Raw genomic sequence first — 17875 nt, 5'->3', positions numbered from 1 at the left:
GCTTGAGAGTCCGTGCCACGTGGTCACAGGTGTGCTGGCCTCACTGTTCCTCTGAGCTCTCCTCCAACTGTCCAGCTGTAGAGTACTCTCCTGCCTTGCACACGGTTCCTGAAGTGTGCTCTCCTGCCTTGCACGTGGGTTTAAGTGTGCTCTCCTGCCTTGCACGTGGGTTTAAGTGTGCTCTCCTGCCTTGCACGTGGGTTTAAGTGTGCTCTCCTGCCTTGCACGTGGGTTTAAGTGTGCTCTCCTGCCTTACTTTTGTGAGGATTCTGGGGAAGGTGTTTGGGGAGCATGCTTGAGTTTGTGAGTCACAGTGGCTCTGTTTTGCTTACACACTCTAGTGCTTACTGAGCTCATTTTCTTGTAGAGCTTGGAAGACACCTCCTTAATGTGTTGAAGCTTCCCGTGCTGGCAGTTGGCTCTGCTTCTGCATGTGAGCTGCCTCGCAGGTTCTGCACCTGCAGAAACTTTTCACAGCTGCTCTTTGTACTCCCTGCAGTTGGAAACCTGAGCTGGTGCTTTGATGGCGGTCTCTTCACGTGTTCTTCAGGGTGTGATCAAGGCTCTCTTATTTTACAGATCTGGGACAGTCGCTTTCTGCTTTATTTGAAGAGCAGGAATGAGCTATGAGTGCATACACTGCTCGTAAAATATAACAATCCCTCTAGCAGAGTCATGCTGTTGGCATGCAGTGTACATGGTGTCCATAAGCTAGTGTCAGGACTCCCTGGTAGAGCTTTAGACGTGAAACTTTCAAGCTGCAAATTATATTTTTAAAACCATAAAAGTGCAGAAAATATACTTCTGATGCATTTACCCTGGCACTTATTAAGAACATTATAGAATATTGACTGTTTAATCTGCAAACTAGTTACACAGGCTGTTGACTGCTGGAGTGGGTTTATGATTCAGTGCGTGCAAGGTTAGGAACCACTGGATCCCAGTGGCCCTTCTTCCCATCCAGCACCCTGCTGGTGGCCTGGGAAATCAGTAGAGGATGGCCCAAAGCTTTGGGACCCTGCACCCACATGGGAGACCCTGAAGAGACTCCAGGCTCCTGGATTTGGATTGGCTCAACCCCAGCAGTTATGGCCACTTGGGGAGTGAATCAGCAGACAGAAGATCTTCCTCTCTGTCTCTCCTCCTTTCTGTATATCTAACTGTCCAATAAAAATAAATCTTAAAAAAAAAGAAACCACAAATAAAAAGGAACCAATGGATTTGTTCTTGAAAGCTTATTTTAGGAGACTTTGATTTAGCAATCTTAATTTCTTCTCTGCATTGCCATGTCCTTTTATAAGGGTGAGTGGTTCTTGTTAGTGACGTGCTGGTTAATACAGGCCTGTGAGCAGAAAAAGCTGAAGACAATGTATATCAAAGCTCTGAGAAAAAGGAATTTTTTTTTTTTAGTTAGATATACAGAGAGGGGAGAGTAGGATAGACAGAGAGAAAGATCTTCTATTCACTGATTCACTCTCCAAGTGGCTTGCAATGGTCAGATCTGAGCCAGTCTGAAGCCAGGGGCCAGGAGCTTCTTCAGGGTCTCCCACGTGGGTGCAGGGTCCCAAGGCTTTGGCCCCACCTCGACTGCTTTCCCAGGCCACAAGCAGGGAGCTGGATGGGAAGCAGGGCTGCCAGGACATGAACCAGTGCCTATATGCGACTCTGGTGCGTGCAAGGCGAGGACTTTAGCCACTAGGCTACCATGCTGGGCCCAAAAGGGGATATTTTTAAACCGTTTTTCATTTTGAGGTTATTTTTATGAAACTTTTGATTTATCTCAACTTTAATTGTAATAACTGTTCTTTGTATTTGAAATATTCTGTTTGAAAAACACAGTTGGGGTTCAAAATAAAATTCTAGACATGGGTTTTGTTTGCACTTTTCGTAAGTCTTACATTTGATCATTTTAAATTGCAGAGCTAGATTTTCCTAGAAAGGATTTGTTTATTTGAAAGGTAGAATGACAGAAAAGGAGAGAAAGAAAAGATAGAAGAGACAGAGACGGAGAGTCTTGTATCTGCTGATGCGCTCCCAGCTAGATCTGAGCCTGGCTGAAGGCAGGAGCCGAGAACTCTGGCCTGGCTTCTCACATTGTGTCAGGTACCTGGGACCTGGGACGCCTTCCTTCTCAGGTGGATTAGGAAGCTGGGAGAGCAGACCGGCTAGAACTGCGCCTCTGATGGGGGTGCTGGTATTGAAGGCAGTGGCTTGACCTACTGTTCCTCAGTGTCATCCCATCCTACTGTTTTTAAAATTTAAAGATTCATTTACTAGGCCTGGCGGCATGCCCTAGCGGCTAAAGTCCTCGCCTTGAATGCACCAGGATCCCATATGGGCGCCAGTTCTAATCCCGGCAGCTCCACTTCCCATCCAGCTCCCTGCTTGTGGCCTGGGAAAGCAGTCAAGGACGGCCCAAAGCCTTGGGACTCTGCACCCGCGTGGGAGACCCGGAAGAGGCTCCTGGATCCTGGCTTCGGATCGGTGCATAGCATCGGCCATTGTGCTCACTTCGGGAGTGAATCATCGGATGGAAGATCTTCCTCTCTGTCTCTCCTCCTCTCTGTATATCTGACTTTCCAATACATAAATAAATCTTAAAAAAAAAAAAGATTCATTTACTTATTTGAAAAACATAATTACGAGGGAGAGAAAGTGAGATCTTCTGTCTACTGGTTTGCTCCCCAAAGGGCTGCAGTGGCCCATACTGGGCTGGGCTGGGCTGGGCTGGGCTGGGCTAGGCTGGGCTAGGCTGGGCTGAGCTGAAGCTGAAGCCACGAATCAGGAGTTTCCTCTAGGCCTACCACGTGGGTGCAGAGGTCAGAAGACATGGATCATCCTCTGCTATCTGAGGCACATGAACAGGGAGTTGAATGAGAAGTGGAGCAGCTGGAATTTGAATAAGTGCCCATATCAGAGGGCAGCATCACAGACAGTGGATTTACCCTCTATGTTGCAACACTGGCTTTTAAAAAAAATTATTTTAGTTCAAGAGAGTTAGAGATTGATCTTCTAGGGCCAGCGTGATAACTCAACTGGCTCATTGTCCACCTGCAAGCACCAGCATCCCATATGGTACCAGTTTGTGTCCCTGCTGCTACACTTCTGATCCAGCTCCCTTCTTATGGCCTGGGGAGCAGTAGAGGATGGCCCAAAGGCTTGGGACCTGCATCTGCTTGGGAGACCAAAAAGAGGCTCTTAGCACCTTATTTTGGATTGGCTCAGCCCCCAGCTCAGCTCTAGATTCAGATTCAGATTTGAGGAGTGAACCAGTGTGGGGAAGATATTTCTCTCTGTATCTCCTTCTCTCTATAAATCTGAGTTTCCAACGGGGGGAAAAAAATCTTCAAAACAGACAGAAAAAAACAAAAACAAAAGCTTCTGTCTTCCCTCTGCTGGTTCACTCCGTGGGTGGTTGCATGGCCCAGGTTGGATCAGGCAGATGCGTGGAGCTCAGGTCTTCTGCACGGCTGGCAGGGGCCCCAGCCTTGGTGACAGCTTAGCTCGTGTGTCAGGTGCTGGGCTCAGTGCCTTGTGCTTAGAAGCTGGCTTGGAACCTGTCAGTCCTAGCCTGTGGCCTAGGCATTCGCTGCCTGCGTGACGCAGTGAGCTGAGCTTCATGTTTGTTCTTATGTGCTTATCAGGACCTTTTTTTTGAAGACTTTCATTTCCCCTCTGCAGTTCCCTCGGAACCTGTGTTGCAAACCAATTAGCTGTACGCATTTGAGTTCCCTTCTGGATTTTTTGTTTTATTCCACCAACCTGTTCGTACTGCAGTGGTACCTGGTCATGATGACTGTAGGCTTCTTTTTGGTTTTCTGTCTGTGCCCTTTGGTGTCCCTGAGTGTCCAGCTTCTTTAGCTTCAGGTCTGTGATGTTCCACAGAAAACACCTCGGGACTTAGCTCCTGCAGGAGTTCCCAGCCCCGTGGCTGGCCACCTCACCTCTGACTGTTCTGTTTACCAGGAGGACTAGGGGAAGGTATTCTTTATTCAGGCTTGCTTTTTTTTGAGAGTTATTTATTTTTGTTGGCAAGTCAGACCCACGGAGAGAAGGAGTGACAGAGAGAAAGATCTTCTGTCCACTGATTCACTCCCCAAGTGGCCGCAGTGGCCAGAGCTGAGCCAATTCCAAGCCAGGAGCCAGGAGCCTCCTCCGGACCTCTCAAGCAGGTGTAAGGTCCCAAGGCTTTTTTTTTATTAAAAAAAAACTTTTCTCCCAGGCCATGAGCAGGGAGCAGGTTTTAAAATGAGGCAGCTGGGACACAAACCGGCACACATATGGGATCCTGGTGGTTGCAAGGCGAGGATCCAGCTCCTAGGCTACCACACTGGGCCCTTTGTTCAAGTTTTAAACAATTGACAAAAGATCTCTTCTCACCTCAAAGAAATTTCCAGTCTGGGGGCTTTTTTGGCTTGCTTCTGTCTGCTTTGGATAGTTAAGTTTACCGCAGATCATGGGACGCTTCCGCTGCCTTGTCAGTGAAGTTTGCCGTGTGCTGTCGTTCCCCAGTGTCAGACAGTATGTCCCAAGCAAGCATCCTGTCCTTGCCTGCTCAGTAAACCACCCTGCGTTCAGACGCTCACTGCCGTGTGGACGCCTCCCTTGGCTCCTCTGTGCCCAGGTCCAGGCAAAGCAGGTTGTTCTAGTCAGAGCAGCAGCGACAGAAGCTCCCCACTTCGCTGGCAGACCTGATGAGACCTGGGATTCACAGGTGGCAGCTCTGCCCGCTGGGAGGGGCGGCTGTGCCCTCACCATGCTGAGGCTCTGATCCACGCACAAGGGCCTGGTCACCTCTCCCAGTGCTTCCACCACAAGGACCAAGTATCAGCGCAGGAATTTGGGGGGGGGGACTAAACTTGTAGTCCATCGTCAGATCTATATTTTTAAATACTTATTTATCTTTATTGGGAAATCATATGTACAGAGAGAAGGAGAGCGAGAGATCTTCCATCTACTACTTCACTCCCCAAGCAGCTGCAATGGCCGGAGCTGAGCTGATCTGAAGTCAGGGGCCAGAAGCTTCTTCTGGGTCTCCCACACGAGCGCAGGGTCCTAAGGCTTTGGGCCATCCTCAAATGTTTTCCAAGGCCAAGAGCAGGGAGCTGGAAGGGAAGTGGAGCTGCCAGGATATGAACTGGCGCCCATATGGGATCTCGGCACATGCAAGGCGAGGACTTTAGCCACTGGGCTACAGCACCGGGCCCCAAGTATTTTTGTAGAGTAGTATTTACAAGATAATTCTTTAAGTACTTTCTTCTTGTCTTCATTAGTCTCATATGTAAAAAATGATAGTGAACTAGAAGATGTAAGTAGGATACACATGCTCTAACAAATGATCAGAAGCTGGTATTTTAGATACAAGCATGTAGGAAACTGATCTAACTCTGCATTTCAAATAAGTAAATCTTTTTTTTTTAAAGTTTCCCATTTGCTGCTGGTGTCCCTGCCCTTCTGTCTTAGCTCCTGCCAACACTGGGTAATGACCCTGTGCGGTTGGCTGAGCCCCCCTCGCTGTTAGTGTCACCTCCAGGGCGTCCTCGCCTGACTGGTCAAACCGGTCCTTCCCTTCTGGTAAGTCCCGTGTCCCTGCCCAGTGTCCCAGCCAGGCTGTTCCTCGGGCGTGGAGTTGTTCCCTTCTCTGTGTGCATGAAGAGCAGAGGAAGAAAGAGCGTGTGTTTTCAGACAGGTCCAATCTTACCTCTGTACGTGCTGTGTGAGTTAGGGTAAATTACATAGCTCACTGACTCCGCTTCTCAGGTTTTTGTTCGCTTTTAAGATTTTTTTCATTTCTACTTGAAAGGCAAATTTACAGAGAGGAGACAGAGACAAAGAGCTTCCATCTGGAGGCTGACTCCTCAGCTGGCTGCAACAGCCAGAGCTGAGCCCATCTGCAGCCAGGAGCCAGAAGCCTCTTCCAGGCCTCCCACACGTGCAGGCTCCCAAGGCTTTGGGCCATCTTCTGCTACTTTCCCAGGCCACAGGCAGGAAGCTGGATGGGGATGAAAGCAGCAGGGACACAAACCAGCGCCCACGTGGGATGCCATTGTGCCGGCCCCAGCTTCTCAGTTTGTAAACATGAAAACATACTATTTTCCCATGTTTTACTAAGGTTAGTTAACATATGTGAACGTTCCCTAAGATGCAGGGAGTTAAACATAGTTTGTATTTCCTGGATTGGAATCTAAAGTCAAGGTGAGGTTTTTTGCATGTTATCACTGTCTGAGTGTTTATTGAGTGCCAAGATTTTTGTGGGTTGCAGGATCTCATGGTGGAGCAAGCCAGGCAGACACATGCCCGGGTCCTCAGATGAGGTGAGGTGAGGGGTAGTTCAGGGCAGTCCAGGGCTTCTGCATGGGGCAGCTCTCCGGGCCGCTCTGCACTGCTCTCCGGGTGCCCTGGCCTGCTCCCGGGCTGCTCTGGCCTGCTCTCCAAGCCGCCCTGGACTGCTCCCCGGGCCGCCCTGGACTGCTCCCCTGGCCGCTCTGCACTGCTCCCTGGGCTGCTCTGTCCTGCTCCCCGGGCAGCTCTGCACTGCTCTCCAGGCAGCTCTGCACTGCTCTCCGGGCCGCCCTGGACTGCTCTCCGGGCTGCTCTGCACTATTCCCTGGACTGTCCTGGACTGCTCCCTGGGCTGCTCTGCACTGCTGTCCGGGCTGCTCTGGCCTGCTCTGGCCTGCTCCCTGGGCTGCCCTGGCCTGCTCCCTGGGCCGTTCTGCACTGCTCCCCGGGCCGCTCTGCACTGTTTCCCGGGTGCCCTGGCCTGCTCCCCGGGCTGCTCTGCACTGCTCCCTGGGCCGCTCTGCACTGTTCCCCGGGTGCCCTGGCCTGCTCCCTGGGCCGCCCTGGACTGCTCTCCCGGCTGCTCTGCACTGCTGTCCGGGCTGCTCTGCACTGCTCCCTGGGCCGCTCTGCACTGCTCCCTGGGCCGCTCTGCACTGCTCCTTGGGCGCCCTGCACTGCTCTCTGGGCCACCCTGCGCTGCTCCCCAGGCCGCTCTGCACTGCTCCCCGGGCCGCTCTGCACTGCTCTCTAGGCCACTCTGGACTGTTCTCGGCCGCTCTGGACTAACCGTAGCTGGTGCTGCTTGACATTTTGTTCTCTTTTAAACAGTTTCATAAGATTCACCCACTTTCCTAGGTGCATAATTTAATCTTTTGTTGTTGTTGTTGTTTTACTGAATGTACAGGTTTTTGCATTTCCTCAACCCAAATTCAGAATGTTTCCATTCCTCCCATGTGTCAGGTTCCTGTTGGAGGGTGGCCATGCATCGGTTGGGAAGGTGCTGGGAGGGAGGCTAGGCTGCAGGGAATGGCAGGACAAAGGTGTGTTAAATGCAGTGGTGCCCAAGAGTGTGAGGCCAGCTTCCTGCTGACTAGGCCAGGCTGGCCTCCTCAGTGGCTTTCTCCCATCGGAGCTCGGGTTTCTGCCTGCAGGATTCTAGTGATGCTTATTGATCCTTGAGTGCCTGAGTGGGGCGGGCTCTCTGCAGATAGCTGTTCGGATGTTTTAGTGCCGCGTTAGCCTGCCATACATTTAGGTTGCTGAATTTTGAGCCCTGCCAGCAGGTTGCCTTGGCAGGGCCAGTGAAATGGTCTCATGTGCCTTATGGAGCCCTCAGGTGGGCGTCCCCCACCCGGCCCTGATGGAGGCTCCGAGTGTTGTCAGTGCTTCTCATTGTTTACAAGCAGTAATGCATATTGAGTACAAACCATACAAAGTGCAAGACTAAAAAAAATTAGGGCACTTACAGAGTTTAGACAGTGTTATTAATATTCTTTGTTTTACACATTTCATACACATATATGTTAAAGATTTATTTATTTTTATTACAAAGTCAGATATATTTAGAGAGAGGAGGAGAGACAGGGAGGAAGATCTTCCGTCTGATGATTTACTCCCCAAGCAGCCGCAACAGCTGGAGCTGAGCCAATCCGAAGCCAGGAGCTAGGAGACTCTTCCAGGTTTCCCACGGGGGTGCAGGGTCCCAAGGCTTTGGGCCATCCTTGACTGCTTTCCCAGGCCACAAGCCGGGAGCTGGATGGGAAATGGAGCTGCCGGGATTAGAACCGTTGCCCATATGGGATCCTGGCACGTGCAAGATGAGGACTTTTAGCAGCTAGGCCACTGTGCCGGGCCCCTGAAGATCTTTCTCTCTGTTATCTCCTTCTCTCTGTATATCTGCCTTTCCAAAAAAAAAAAAAAAGAAATAAATCTTTTCTTAAAAAAGAAGAAGCTTTATAGCAAATTTCAAGTTTTTAAAATTCTTTATTCCCCAGTTTTTCAGTGTGTTCTTTAGCTAACTCTGCGGTTGACAAAGGCTTTTGCTCATTTTCCGGGGCGGCATCAGTAATATTCATTGTGCCTCTGTGTCTTGTTGTTCACTATTGCAACTCTGATTGGTGGACTCTTGCCCGTAGGGCCGGCTTCCAAGCTGTGTTGCCCACAGGTCTACAGTTGGACTTGACCGATCCTATTCAGTATCCAGTTCTTCACTGCAGTTGCTCATGCCACTCCGTCCAGTGAGTTTCCGTCCCAGGCTCCTGTGCTAGGCTTCCACCGCAGTCTCCACAGCCCAAGCTCCCAGCTCACCACTTCCCAACCCCGTGATCCCGTGCTGAGGCTGAACCTTTGCCTGCTGAGCCTTCTCCCACTCCCAGGCCAAGCAGTATTGGGGTTAGGGAGACACCAACTATCCTAAACAACAGCATTGTCAGTGGTCTTGCTGGAAGCTGCGGCTGTTAGGTCTTGGGCCCACCCAGACCTGTTCTGGATGAAACCTGTAGGACACCAAGTGGGTACTATTTTCCCTGTGGGACCAGTGCAATGTGCTGAGCCGGAAGCAAATTCTCTCATGGCTTAGTGCACGCGCAGCTCACTGTTCCTTTAGTCCCACAGCCTTTTCCTCATGCACTAACTGGCATCCGATGTGGCACTGTGGGGTCTGCTGGGAAATCCACCCTGTTCCTGCACCACTTGTTTGGGATCTACTGCTCCGTGTCCTCTCCTGGTTGAATCAAACAAACCAGCAGGGCGGGCAGGTGGCTGTGCTCACCTCCTGTGTTCCCAGTGAACTGCCCTTCCCACCTGGCTGCTGGCAGAGCTCCGATCACCCTAGGGGTATCTGAGCACTGCAGACTGCTCTGCCATCTCCACTGCTTCCCTGAGTCCACAGGCCACAGGTGTCCCTCGCCCAGCAGCCTGTCCTCTCCTAGCTCCTGGGGCTGCACCCTCTCTGCTTTACCTCGGTGAACGCTCCTCCATCTTTTTGAACCTGTCCGAGCCAAGTACCACATTCCACATCATAACGTCAGTTCTGGTCTTGGTTGGCTTCAGCCTGGCCCAGCCCCAGCCATTGTGGTCATTTGGATAGCGAACGAGCAGATGAAGGATCTCTCTTCCTCCCCTCCTCCCTCTCTGTCAGATCAACTTTAAAATTGGTAGATCAGTTTAAGAGAGAAAAAGAAAGCAAACAAAAAATTGTCTGTGGGAGTAGGTGTTATGGGGTTGGCACAGTAGGTGAAGCCATTGCTTGGGATGCCTCCATCTTAGTTTCTGCCCCCATCAGAGTAGTTTCTGTTTGTTTGTTTGTTTGTATTTGTTTTTAAGATTTTTAGAGACAGGAAGATCTTCCACCCACTAGTTCACTTCCCAAGTGGTCGCAATGGCCAGAGCTGAGCTGATCCAAAGCCAGGAGTCAGAATCTTCTTCTGGGTCTCCCACATGGGTGCAGGGTCCCAAAGCATTGGGCCGTCCTTGACTGCTTTCCCGAACCACAAGCAGGGAGCTGGATGGGAAGTGGAGTTGCCAGGACATGAACTGGTACCCATATGGGATCCTAGTGCATGCAAGGTGAGAACTCCAGCCACTGGGCTACTGTACCAGGCCCCTCCATCAGGGTAGTTTGAATCCGTGCTCTTCTGTTTTGTTTTTTTTTTTTTTAAGATTTATTTATTTATTGGAAAGTCAGATATACAGAGAGGAGGAGAGACAGAGAGGAAGATCTTCCATCCGATGATTCACTCCCCAAGTGAGCGCAACAGCCGATGCTATGCCGATCCGAAGCCAGGAGCCAGGAACTTCTTCCAGGTCTCCCACATGGGTGCAGGTCCCAAGGCTTTGGGCCGTCCTTGACTGCTTTCCCAGGCCACAAGCAGGGAGCTGGATGGGAAGTGGAGTTGCTGGGATTAGAACCAGCACCCATATGGGATCCTGGTGCATTCAAGGCGAGGACTTTAGCCGCTAGGCCATGGCACCGGGCCTTCTTCTGTTTTTTGATCCAACTTCCTCTGGTGCACCCTGGGAGGCAGTGAGTGATGGCTGCAGTGTTTGGGTACCTGTCACTAGGTGACCTGCGAGAGTCTAGTACGGGAGCTGGCAGATAGCCTTCGGTGGTTGTGGTATTAAGTGAGGCCAGACTGTAGGTGGAGGATCTCTTATTCATTCATTCATGACCCCCTCCCCATCTCCCTTTCAGGTGAAAATAAATACATAAACTTTAAAAAATTTCAAAAAAAGGGGGCCCGGCGCAGTGGCGCAAGTGGTTAAAGGTCCTCACCTTGCACGCCCGGGATCCCATATGGGCACCGGTTCTATCCCGGCAGCCCCGCTTCCCTTCCAGCTCCCTGCCTGTGGCCTGGGAAAGCAGTCGAGGACGGCCCAAAGCTTTGGGACCCTGCACCCACGTGGGAGACCCGGAAGAGGCTCCTGGCTTCAGATCGGCATAGCATCGGCCCGTTGCGCTCACTTGGGGAGTGAATCATCGGACGGAAGATCTTCCTCTCTGTCTGTCCTCTCTGTATATCCGCCTTTCCAATGAAAAAATAATAAAAATAAATCTTTAAAAAAAAAAATTCAAAAAAGGAATTGTGGGTTTAGCTTTCTCCATTGTTTAGCTAAAGCTGATCGGTTTTTAGGTTAAAATTTATTTTCCACTGAGAGCCACTTAGATTCCTTTATTTTCTTCTACAGCGCTCTGCTGAATACTTTCCCGAGCACAGTTTTGCTTGCTTGCTTTTTTATTGGAAAGGCAGATACACAGGAAGAAACAGGTACAGAGAGAAAGATCTTCCATCCGTTGGTTCTCTCCCCAAGCTGCTGTGTGGGCACTGGTTTGTGCCCTGGCTGCTCTCCTTCCCGTCCAGCTCTCTGCTTGTGGTCTGGAAGGTGGAGGAGAAAGGCCAGATCCTCGGATCGTGACACCCAGTTGGAGACCCGGGGAATTCCTGGCTTCGGGCTTCGGGTTGGCTCAGCTCTGGCTGTTGCAGCCGCATGGGGAATGAACCAGTGGATAGAAGATCTTTTCTCTCTCTCTCTCTCTCGCTCTCTCTTTCCTTCTGTCTGTGAAATCTGCCTTTCAGATAAAAATAAATATTTTTTAAAAACTGAATAATTTTTAAACAAGACATGGCACCAAATAATTGGATTTTGGTCCATGGTGGGCCACATGTGCAATGGTGACCCTGACGTTTTCTGGTTTTGCCGAAGTTTAGTTTGAGCACTCTCTGATGTTCACACACCGGAATGCCCTGATGTGTTCCTTTGATGGACGCCCATGGTTAGGTGTCACACCTCTGCACTGTGTGCCCCACTGTCTCAACAGGAAAAGAAGCAGATTGATTTTGAACTCTAAGCTTGTCCCTTGCAGCATCTGCTGTAGCCAAACTATTATCTGTGTAATTGGGCTTGATTGAATGAAGGCTCCTTTCTTTCAGTGTAACTGCAGTACAAAATACAACAGTCTTTGACAAACTGTGAATGCACTGAATGCAATATAGAACTAGCATTAATGATTTCTGTGTGAATTGTCAAATACGCCATGTTAGCTAATGTAATGAACTATTCATGAAGCTATGTAAACCTATTTTTGTAAGTTTAATTTTTGTTTAATTGGGAATCGAAACAGGTGACACAGGAAGTGTCCTGGGACGATGCGGTGGAAGGGTGTGGGCTGCATCCCGCCTGCTGAGCGTGTGTCCTTGGCCGGAGTGCTGACTGCTGTGTTTTCTGTGCAGGTGTAATGGACAGGTGACAGAGAAGACCCCTCCCCTTCCATCAGCATGACCGAGTGCTTCCTGCCTCCCACCAGCAGCCCCGGTGAACACCGCAGGGCAGAGCATGGCAGCGGACTGACCCGCACCCCCAGCTCGGAGGAGATCAGCCCCACCAAGTTCCCAGGACTGTACCGCACGAGCGAGCCCTCCCCGCCCCATGACATCCTCCACGAGCCTCCCGACGTCGTGTCTGATGATGAGAAAGACCATGGCAAGAAAAAAGGAAAGTTTAAGAAGAAGGAAAAAAGGAGTAAGTGCTGGTTCCCTCTGTGCATGAACTTCCTCGCTGAGCGTGTGCACTGGCTGCCTGCTGGAAATGGCCGTGTCCAAGCAGAGACTCCCATTGGATGTCAGGGTTCCGGTGTCTGTATACTGGAGTTGTGTTTTAGGGTCTGGATCTCATCAATAAAGGGATGAATTTCCAGAAATGGGGAAAGTTTTCCACTGGATGTTTCTTTAAAGTGCTCATCAGAAATCACGTATGAAAAGTAGGAGCTGGAGTTTTGCCCTGATAACGTCTCACTTGCGTGGGTGGGCTCTGTGGGGACAGCAAAAGGCTGTCGTGCCTGGCCTGCAGTGCATGCGCTGTGCTCGGCAGGCGGGAGGAGGCACTCAGTGCCGCAGGAGCAGACACGGGGATGCAGCCTCAGCGAGGGATGTCATCCCTTGCTCTGGATTTCACGGTCGTTTAGTTGATTTTTGAAGCGTGACACATCGGTGCACCTGCTCTACACGGCCTGCTGAGTGAACACACCTGTGTTAGCACTTCAGAGACCTGGAAAGTTCCCAGCACCCTGGGGATTCCCTTTCCCTGTTTTCTGGAAAGGAAACCCCCGGCCTCTCCCAGAACTCCAGTCATCATAGATGCTTACAATGCCTGATTTTGATCTTACATAACTGTAGTTGTTAGATGCGTTCAGGCTGTTCCACGTGGCAGCAGATACACATACACACATAGACATGTATGCATGTCCTGCTGGATGGTGTCTCAGCACATTAGCGCAGCAGGCTGTCCACTCTGTGCTGTTGGTTAGTTTGGTTCGTTTTCGGTCTTGATCACGATGAGTAGAGTTTGTGTAGCTGCTGCCATTTGTGTCCCCCGTGTGCGCCTGGCAGTGGCACTGCTGCCTCTCACGCCGTGAGTACTGGCTGGGAATTCCAGTTCCAGGAGGACATGCTGCCTCCGGGTTCTTGCCATTGTGGTTGGTGTGGGTGGAGTTCATGGCATTTGGTTAAGATGACTTATGAAATACCGCTAGTCTTTACTATCAACTAACCTAGAAGATAGCTAAGAAGAAAAAGTTAGGTATTAAAAAAAAACCAAAAAACCCACTCTTGATAAGGCTGCTGCAGTGTGAAAACAGTTGGGCCTTTGGTGTGAGGACCAAAGCTTCTGACTTGGGGTTGGGTCAGAAATGACCGACAATCCTGGGCCAGCCCTTGACTCAGTGGTGGCTGCAGTCCCTGCTTCAGTCCCCCGGAAGAACTTGCCAGGAGAGTAAAGTGCGGTCAAGGACTCACTGGAGCACCTGGACAGTAGTGTCCTTCGTCATGCTTTGGGCCTGCCTCAGGTGACAGCCTGGCCAAGGACAGCAGTTAGTGTGTGAGTGGAGGAGTCCCACATGAGGAAGGAATGCTCTGTTTTGTAAGTGTAGCATTTCCATCAGTCCTCTGGGCAAAGCGTTTCACTTGTATTTCTGTTTTTCTGTTTATTGCTAATTTCACATGGTCACCAGCAAGGATAGCTGCCGTTGGTCTGTTGCCCTCTTGTGGTCAGGCGTTGTCACTGCAGCCACTTTTTCCAGTTGAGAAGAAACCCTGTTGTGTTGCGGGGAGGGCCGCCAGAAAGTGCAAGGCTGTGTAGCTAGAGCCTGGTGGCATCAATGATGGTTCTGATTTTTGAAAGCAGAGGAACACCCTGACATAAAACAAACATGTGATTTATACTCTCCCTGTTTCTTTGCCAGCGGAAGGCTATGCCGCCTTTCAGGAAGACAGCTCCGGGGATGAGGCTGAAAGCCCTTCTAAAATGAAGAGGTCCAAGGGGATCCATGTTTTCAAGAAGCCCAGCTTTTCTAAAAAGAAGGAGAAGGATTTTAAAATCAAAGAGAAACCCAAAGAAGAAAAGCACAAAGAAGAGAAACATAAGGAGAAAAAGTCCAAAGACTTGACAGCTGCTGATGTTGTTAAACAGTGGAAGGAGAAGAAGAAAAAGAAGAAGCCGACTCAGGAGCCAGAGGTGCCTCAGGTGGACGTTCCCAGCCTCAAGCCCGTTTTTGGGATCCCCTTGGCGGACGCCGTGGAGCGGACCATGATGTATGACGGTGTGCGGCTGCCGGCCGTGTTCCGGGAGTGCGTGGATCACGTGGAGAAGTACGGCATGAAGTGCGAGGGCATCTACAGAGTTTCAGGTACTGGCTGTGCGCACCACGCGGCAGCGCTGACACCGTAGCTTCCTTCCCTTTCTAGAGGCAGGGAAAATGCCCTATCGGGGCAGAATTGTAGCTTGGGTCACCTCTTACTTTCTGGATCCTTGCAGCAGCCCGGAACGACTGCCGTCTGTCCGTTTTTGTGCTGTTCTGGCCGTCTGGCTTCCTGCAGTACTTCCGCCCAGCAGGAGGACCGACCCAAGTTGTCTATGGATGGCAGGGAGAGTGGGGGCTGTGCGTTTTTCTCACCTCTGCCTGGTCCAGCAGAGGCTTGTTGGTGCCCAGAGGGCCGACCGCAAGGAAGGAGGGAAGTTTGGTAGCAATGAATAGCAGTAAGATCCTGCCCTGAACCCCCTTGAGAGGCACGAGAGGTTATTTTTTGAATGTGCAGGCCCCAGGACAGGAGCATGTGGTAGCCACGTGCTAGTGATCATGTCCCGTGCATGGAAGCTTAAATTTCATGCTTGGCGAGAATGTGTTTCCTGTTGGGTGTCTGTAATTCAGCATGATGTACACTTTTTGAAAAGTATTTTTATTTGATAGGTAGAGTTAGAAAGCTAACTGTTTCATCTAAAGCAGCGGGGCCTCAGCCAGCAGCTCGCTTGTGGCTCCCGTGTGGCTGCAGGGATCACGCACTGGGCCCATCTCCCAGTGCGTGCCAGGCGCATTAGCAAGGAGTTGAACTGCACGTGGAGCAGCTGGGACTCGACTGCTTTCCCAGGCCACAAGCAGGGAACTGGATGGGAAGTGGAGCTGCTGGGATTAGAACCGGTGCCCATATGGGTTCCCGGCGTGTTCGAGGTGAGGACTTTAGCTGCTAGGCCACACTGCCGGGCCCAAGCAGCTGGGATTGTAATCACTGCCCACTCGGGATGCCAGTGTCATAACTGGTGGCATAACTTACACCACAACACTGGCCTCCACGTGTGTTTGAAAAGCTTATTCCTTAGAAAGCAGGACAGCTTCTGCCCTGGTATTAGAGGCAAATTCTCACCCATAGCAGCATTTATGTCCCTGGTCTTCGTAGTCCCATCATTTGGTCTCTTGAGTATCAGCTTCTGTTTGGGCATGTATAAAGTCAGTTGTTGGTCACATAGATTTTCATGAGTTGTGAAGTCAGCACACCTTTCGAGTGTACATAAAAGGTAGATTTGTGTGGCTTGAGTTTTGTTAGAAAAGACAGGCATTTTTGCTAACTAGGCAAACCTTTACACAATCCAGTCGATAACTTGATAGGCTATTTTGATTAAAAGATATTTTGTATAGAATAAAGTAGACATTGAATTGTATTTTTTTTCTTAATATTTATTTATTTATTGGAAAGTCAGATATACAGAGAGGAGAGACAGAGGAAGATCTTCCATCCGATGATTCACTCCCCAAGTGAGCACAACAGGCGATGCTATGCCGATCCGAAGCCAGGATCCAGGAGCCTCTTCTGGGTCTCCCACATGGGTACAGGGTCCCAAGGCTTTGGCCCCACCTCGACTGCTTTCCCAGGCCACAAGCAGGGAGCTGGATGGGAAGTGGAGCTGCTGGGATTAGAATCGGTGCTCATATGGGATCCCGGTGCATTCAAGGCGAGGACTTTAGCCGCTAGGCCACACTGCTGGGCCCTTGAATTGTATTTTTAGCAAGTTGTCAAAAGTTGTTTGAGAGACGAAGAGCTCGTATCTGCTGACTCACTACCTGCGATAGTCAGGGCAAGGCATGGTCAGAACCAGAATCCAAAGATTCGATCCAGCTCTGCCCGTGCTTGGTGGGGCCTGTTTGAGCAGCCACCACTGCCTGCAGGAGTTTGAGCTGTCAGGAAGCTGGAGCCAGGAGCAGAGCTGGGAACTGAACCCAGGGACTCCAGCACGGCCTACCAGAGTCCTCAGTGACATCTTAACTGTTAGGCCGAATGCCTGTCCCTGAATTTGAAACTCTCTGATATTGCATGAAATTAACTTATTTAAATGAATTTAAAATTTTGATGTTTAATAATAATTTATGATGTATTGATTTCTAAAGACTGAGCAGTCACCTCCACTGCTTTCCTTTTTATGATTCTCAACAGACGGACATTCTATTTTTTGACCTGTTTTTGATATGTGTACTCTTAGAAAGATTCAGAGCCACAAATTCCTGCTCTGTGGTCTAAAAACACTGAAGCTGAACTGTTCCCGTCAGCCTCCCGGGGGCCCGAGGCCCGAGCTCTGCCGCCCTGGGCTTCCTATTTCTTCTCTAACTTGCAGCACACGCAGTTCCACAGCTAAGGCTCGGAACTTTCTTTTGGAATGCTAACAATAACAGTGCTTATTTGCTAGAGCATTTTGGTCTCATCTGTTTATAAATCACCTTCAATTTTATTTTCATTTTATTTGAAAGGCAGAGAGACAGCAAGAGAGGGAGAGAGGTCCTCAGTGTGGTGGCACACAGCCAGGGTTGGGTAGCACATGGGCAGGCCCGTCACTCAGCCGGGGCTTTCCCATGCTGGGAACAGGGACCAAGCTATTGAATCACCACCACTGCCTCCTGGGGGATTCAAACCCAGGTCATCTAGGAGGGATTGCCACCTCCAAAGCTTGCCCAATGCATTTAAAACTAATACGAGACATTGTATATCATTTTCCTTGTGGACCTTATTATATCTTTAATATTCAAGTGAGTCTTTAAACTTTCTCTCCCAGTAATGCTTTATTTGAAGCATGCAGTTTGCAAAACAAAACACATTTTGATAATTTCAGAGTAACAAGAAGCCAAATTTCATACTCTTACTGTCCACTTGTGCTGTTTGCTGGGGTAGGTGGAGTTGGGGTCAGGGTAAGTGTCCATCAGCTCCCTGCATGGGGGAGAGGACTCGGCAAGGTGTGGGGAACGGAACGCACGATGGTGAGCTTCTCCGTGATCCTGTGGGAGACCGCTTCTGCTCAGCACGTTTTACCCATATTGCCCTCAATGTGAGAAAATGGGACTCTTCTAACTTTGCCTCAAAGTTTATGCAACATTATAACATTATAACATAACATAGTATTGCTGCTGCTTTTATGTTTGTCATTTTGCACAAGTTACATATTAATGTAATATCATTAAAAGATTTTCATGTAGGATAAATGCAAAAATGCAAGTATAACTATAAAAATGGTGTTCAGATTAAGTGATGTTCTGTATTAGAAATGGCAGCATTACTTTGGGGCTAGTTCCAGATGATCACTCTAAAGGATCAAAAATAAGAAGCTGCTTCGTGCTCATCCGAGCCGTTACTGCCACTAAATTATTCAGTTACTGCAACTGCAACTAAAGACTGTAGTCTTACATAATGCTTGAAAAACATTCATTTTCTGTATGAGGTTCTTTCTGTCCGGTAAGAAAAGCAAAAAACAGTTTGACTTTAGAAACCAGAACCTTGTT

General features: G+C 49.7%; 1 protein-coding gene across 2 annotated transcripts in view; it reads left to right on the top strand.

Moving 5' to 3' along the window:
* The window catches only part of RALBP1 (ralA binding protein 1), a 48529-nt gene that overhangs the window by 15277 nt on the left and 15377 nt on the right, over nucleotides 1-17875 (top strand). For both annotated transcript variants that reach the window (XM_040979235.1, XM_040979234.1), the window contains exons 2-3: nucleotides 12015-12303; nucleotides 14021-14464. In XM_040979235.1, the coding sequence (XP_040835169.1) occupies nucleotides 12060-12303; nucleotides 14021-14464 (688 nt within the window). In that variant the 5' untranslated portion in view covers nucleotides 12015-12059. The remainder of the gene's footprint in view (nucleotides 1-12014; nucleotides 12304-14020; nucleotides 14465-17875) is intronic.

Source organism: Ochotona curzoniae, unplaced genomic scaffold (assembly GCF_017591425.1).
Source record: "Ochotona curzoniae isolate NIBS_2020 unplaced genomic scaffold, NIBS_Ocur_1.0 contig_3176, whole genome shotgun sequence".
Taxonomy (NCBI): Eukaryota; Metazoa; Chordata; class Mammalia; order Lagomorpha; family Ochotonidae; genus Ochotona; species Ochotona curzoniae.
This window is presented reverse-complemented; position numbering and strand designations above follow the sequence as displayed.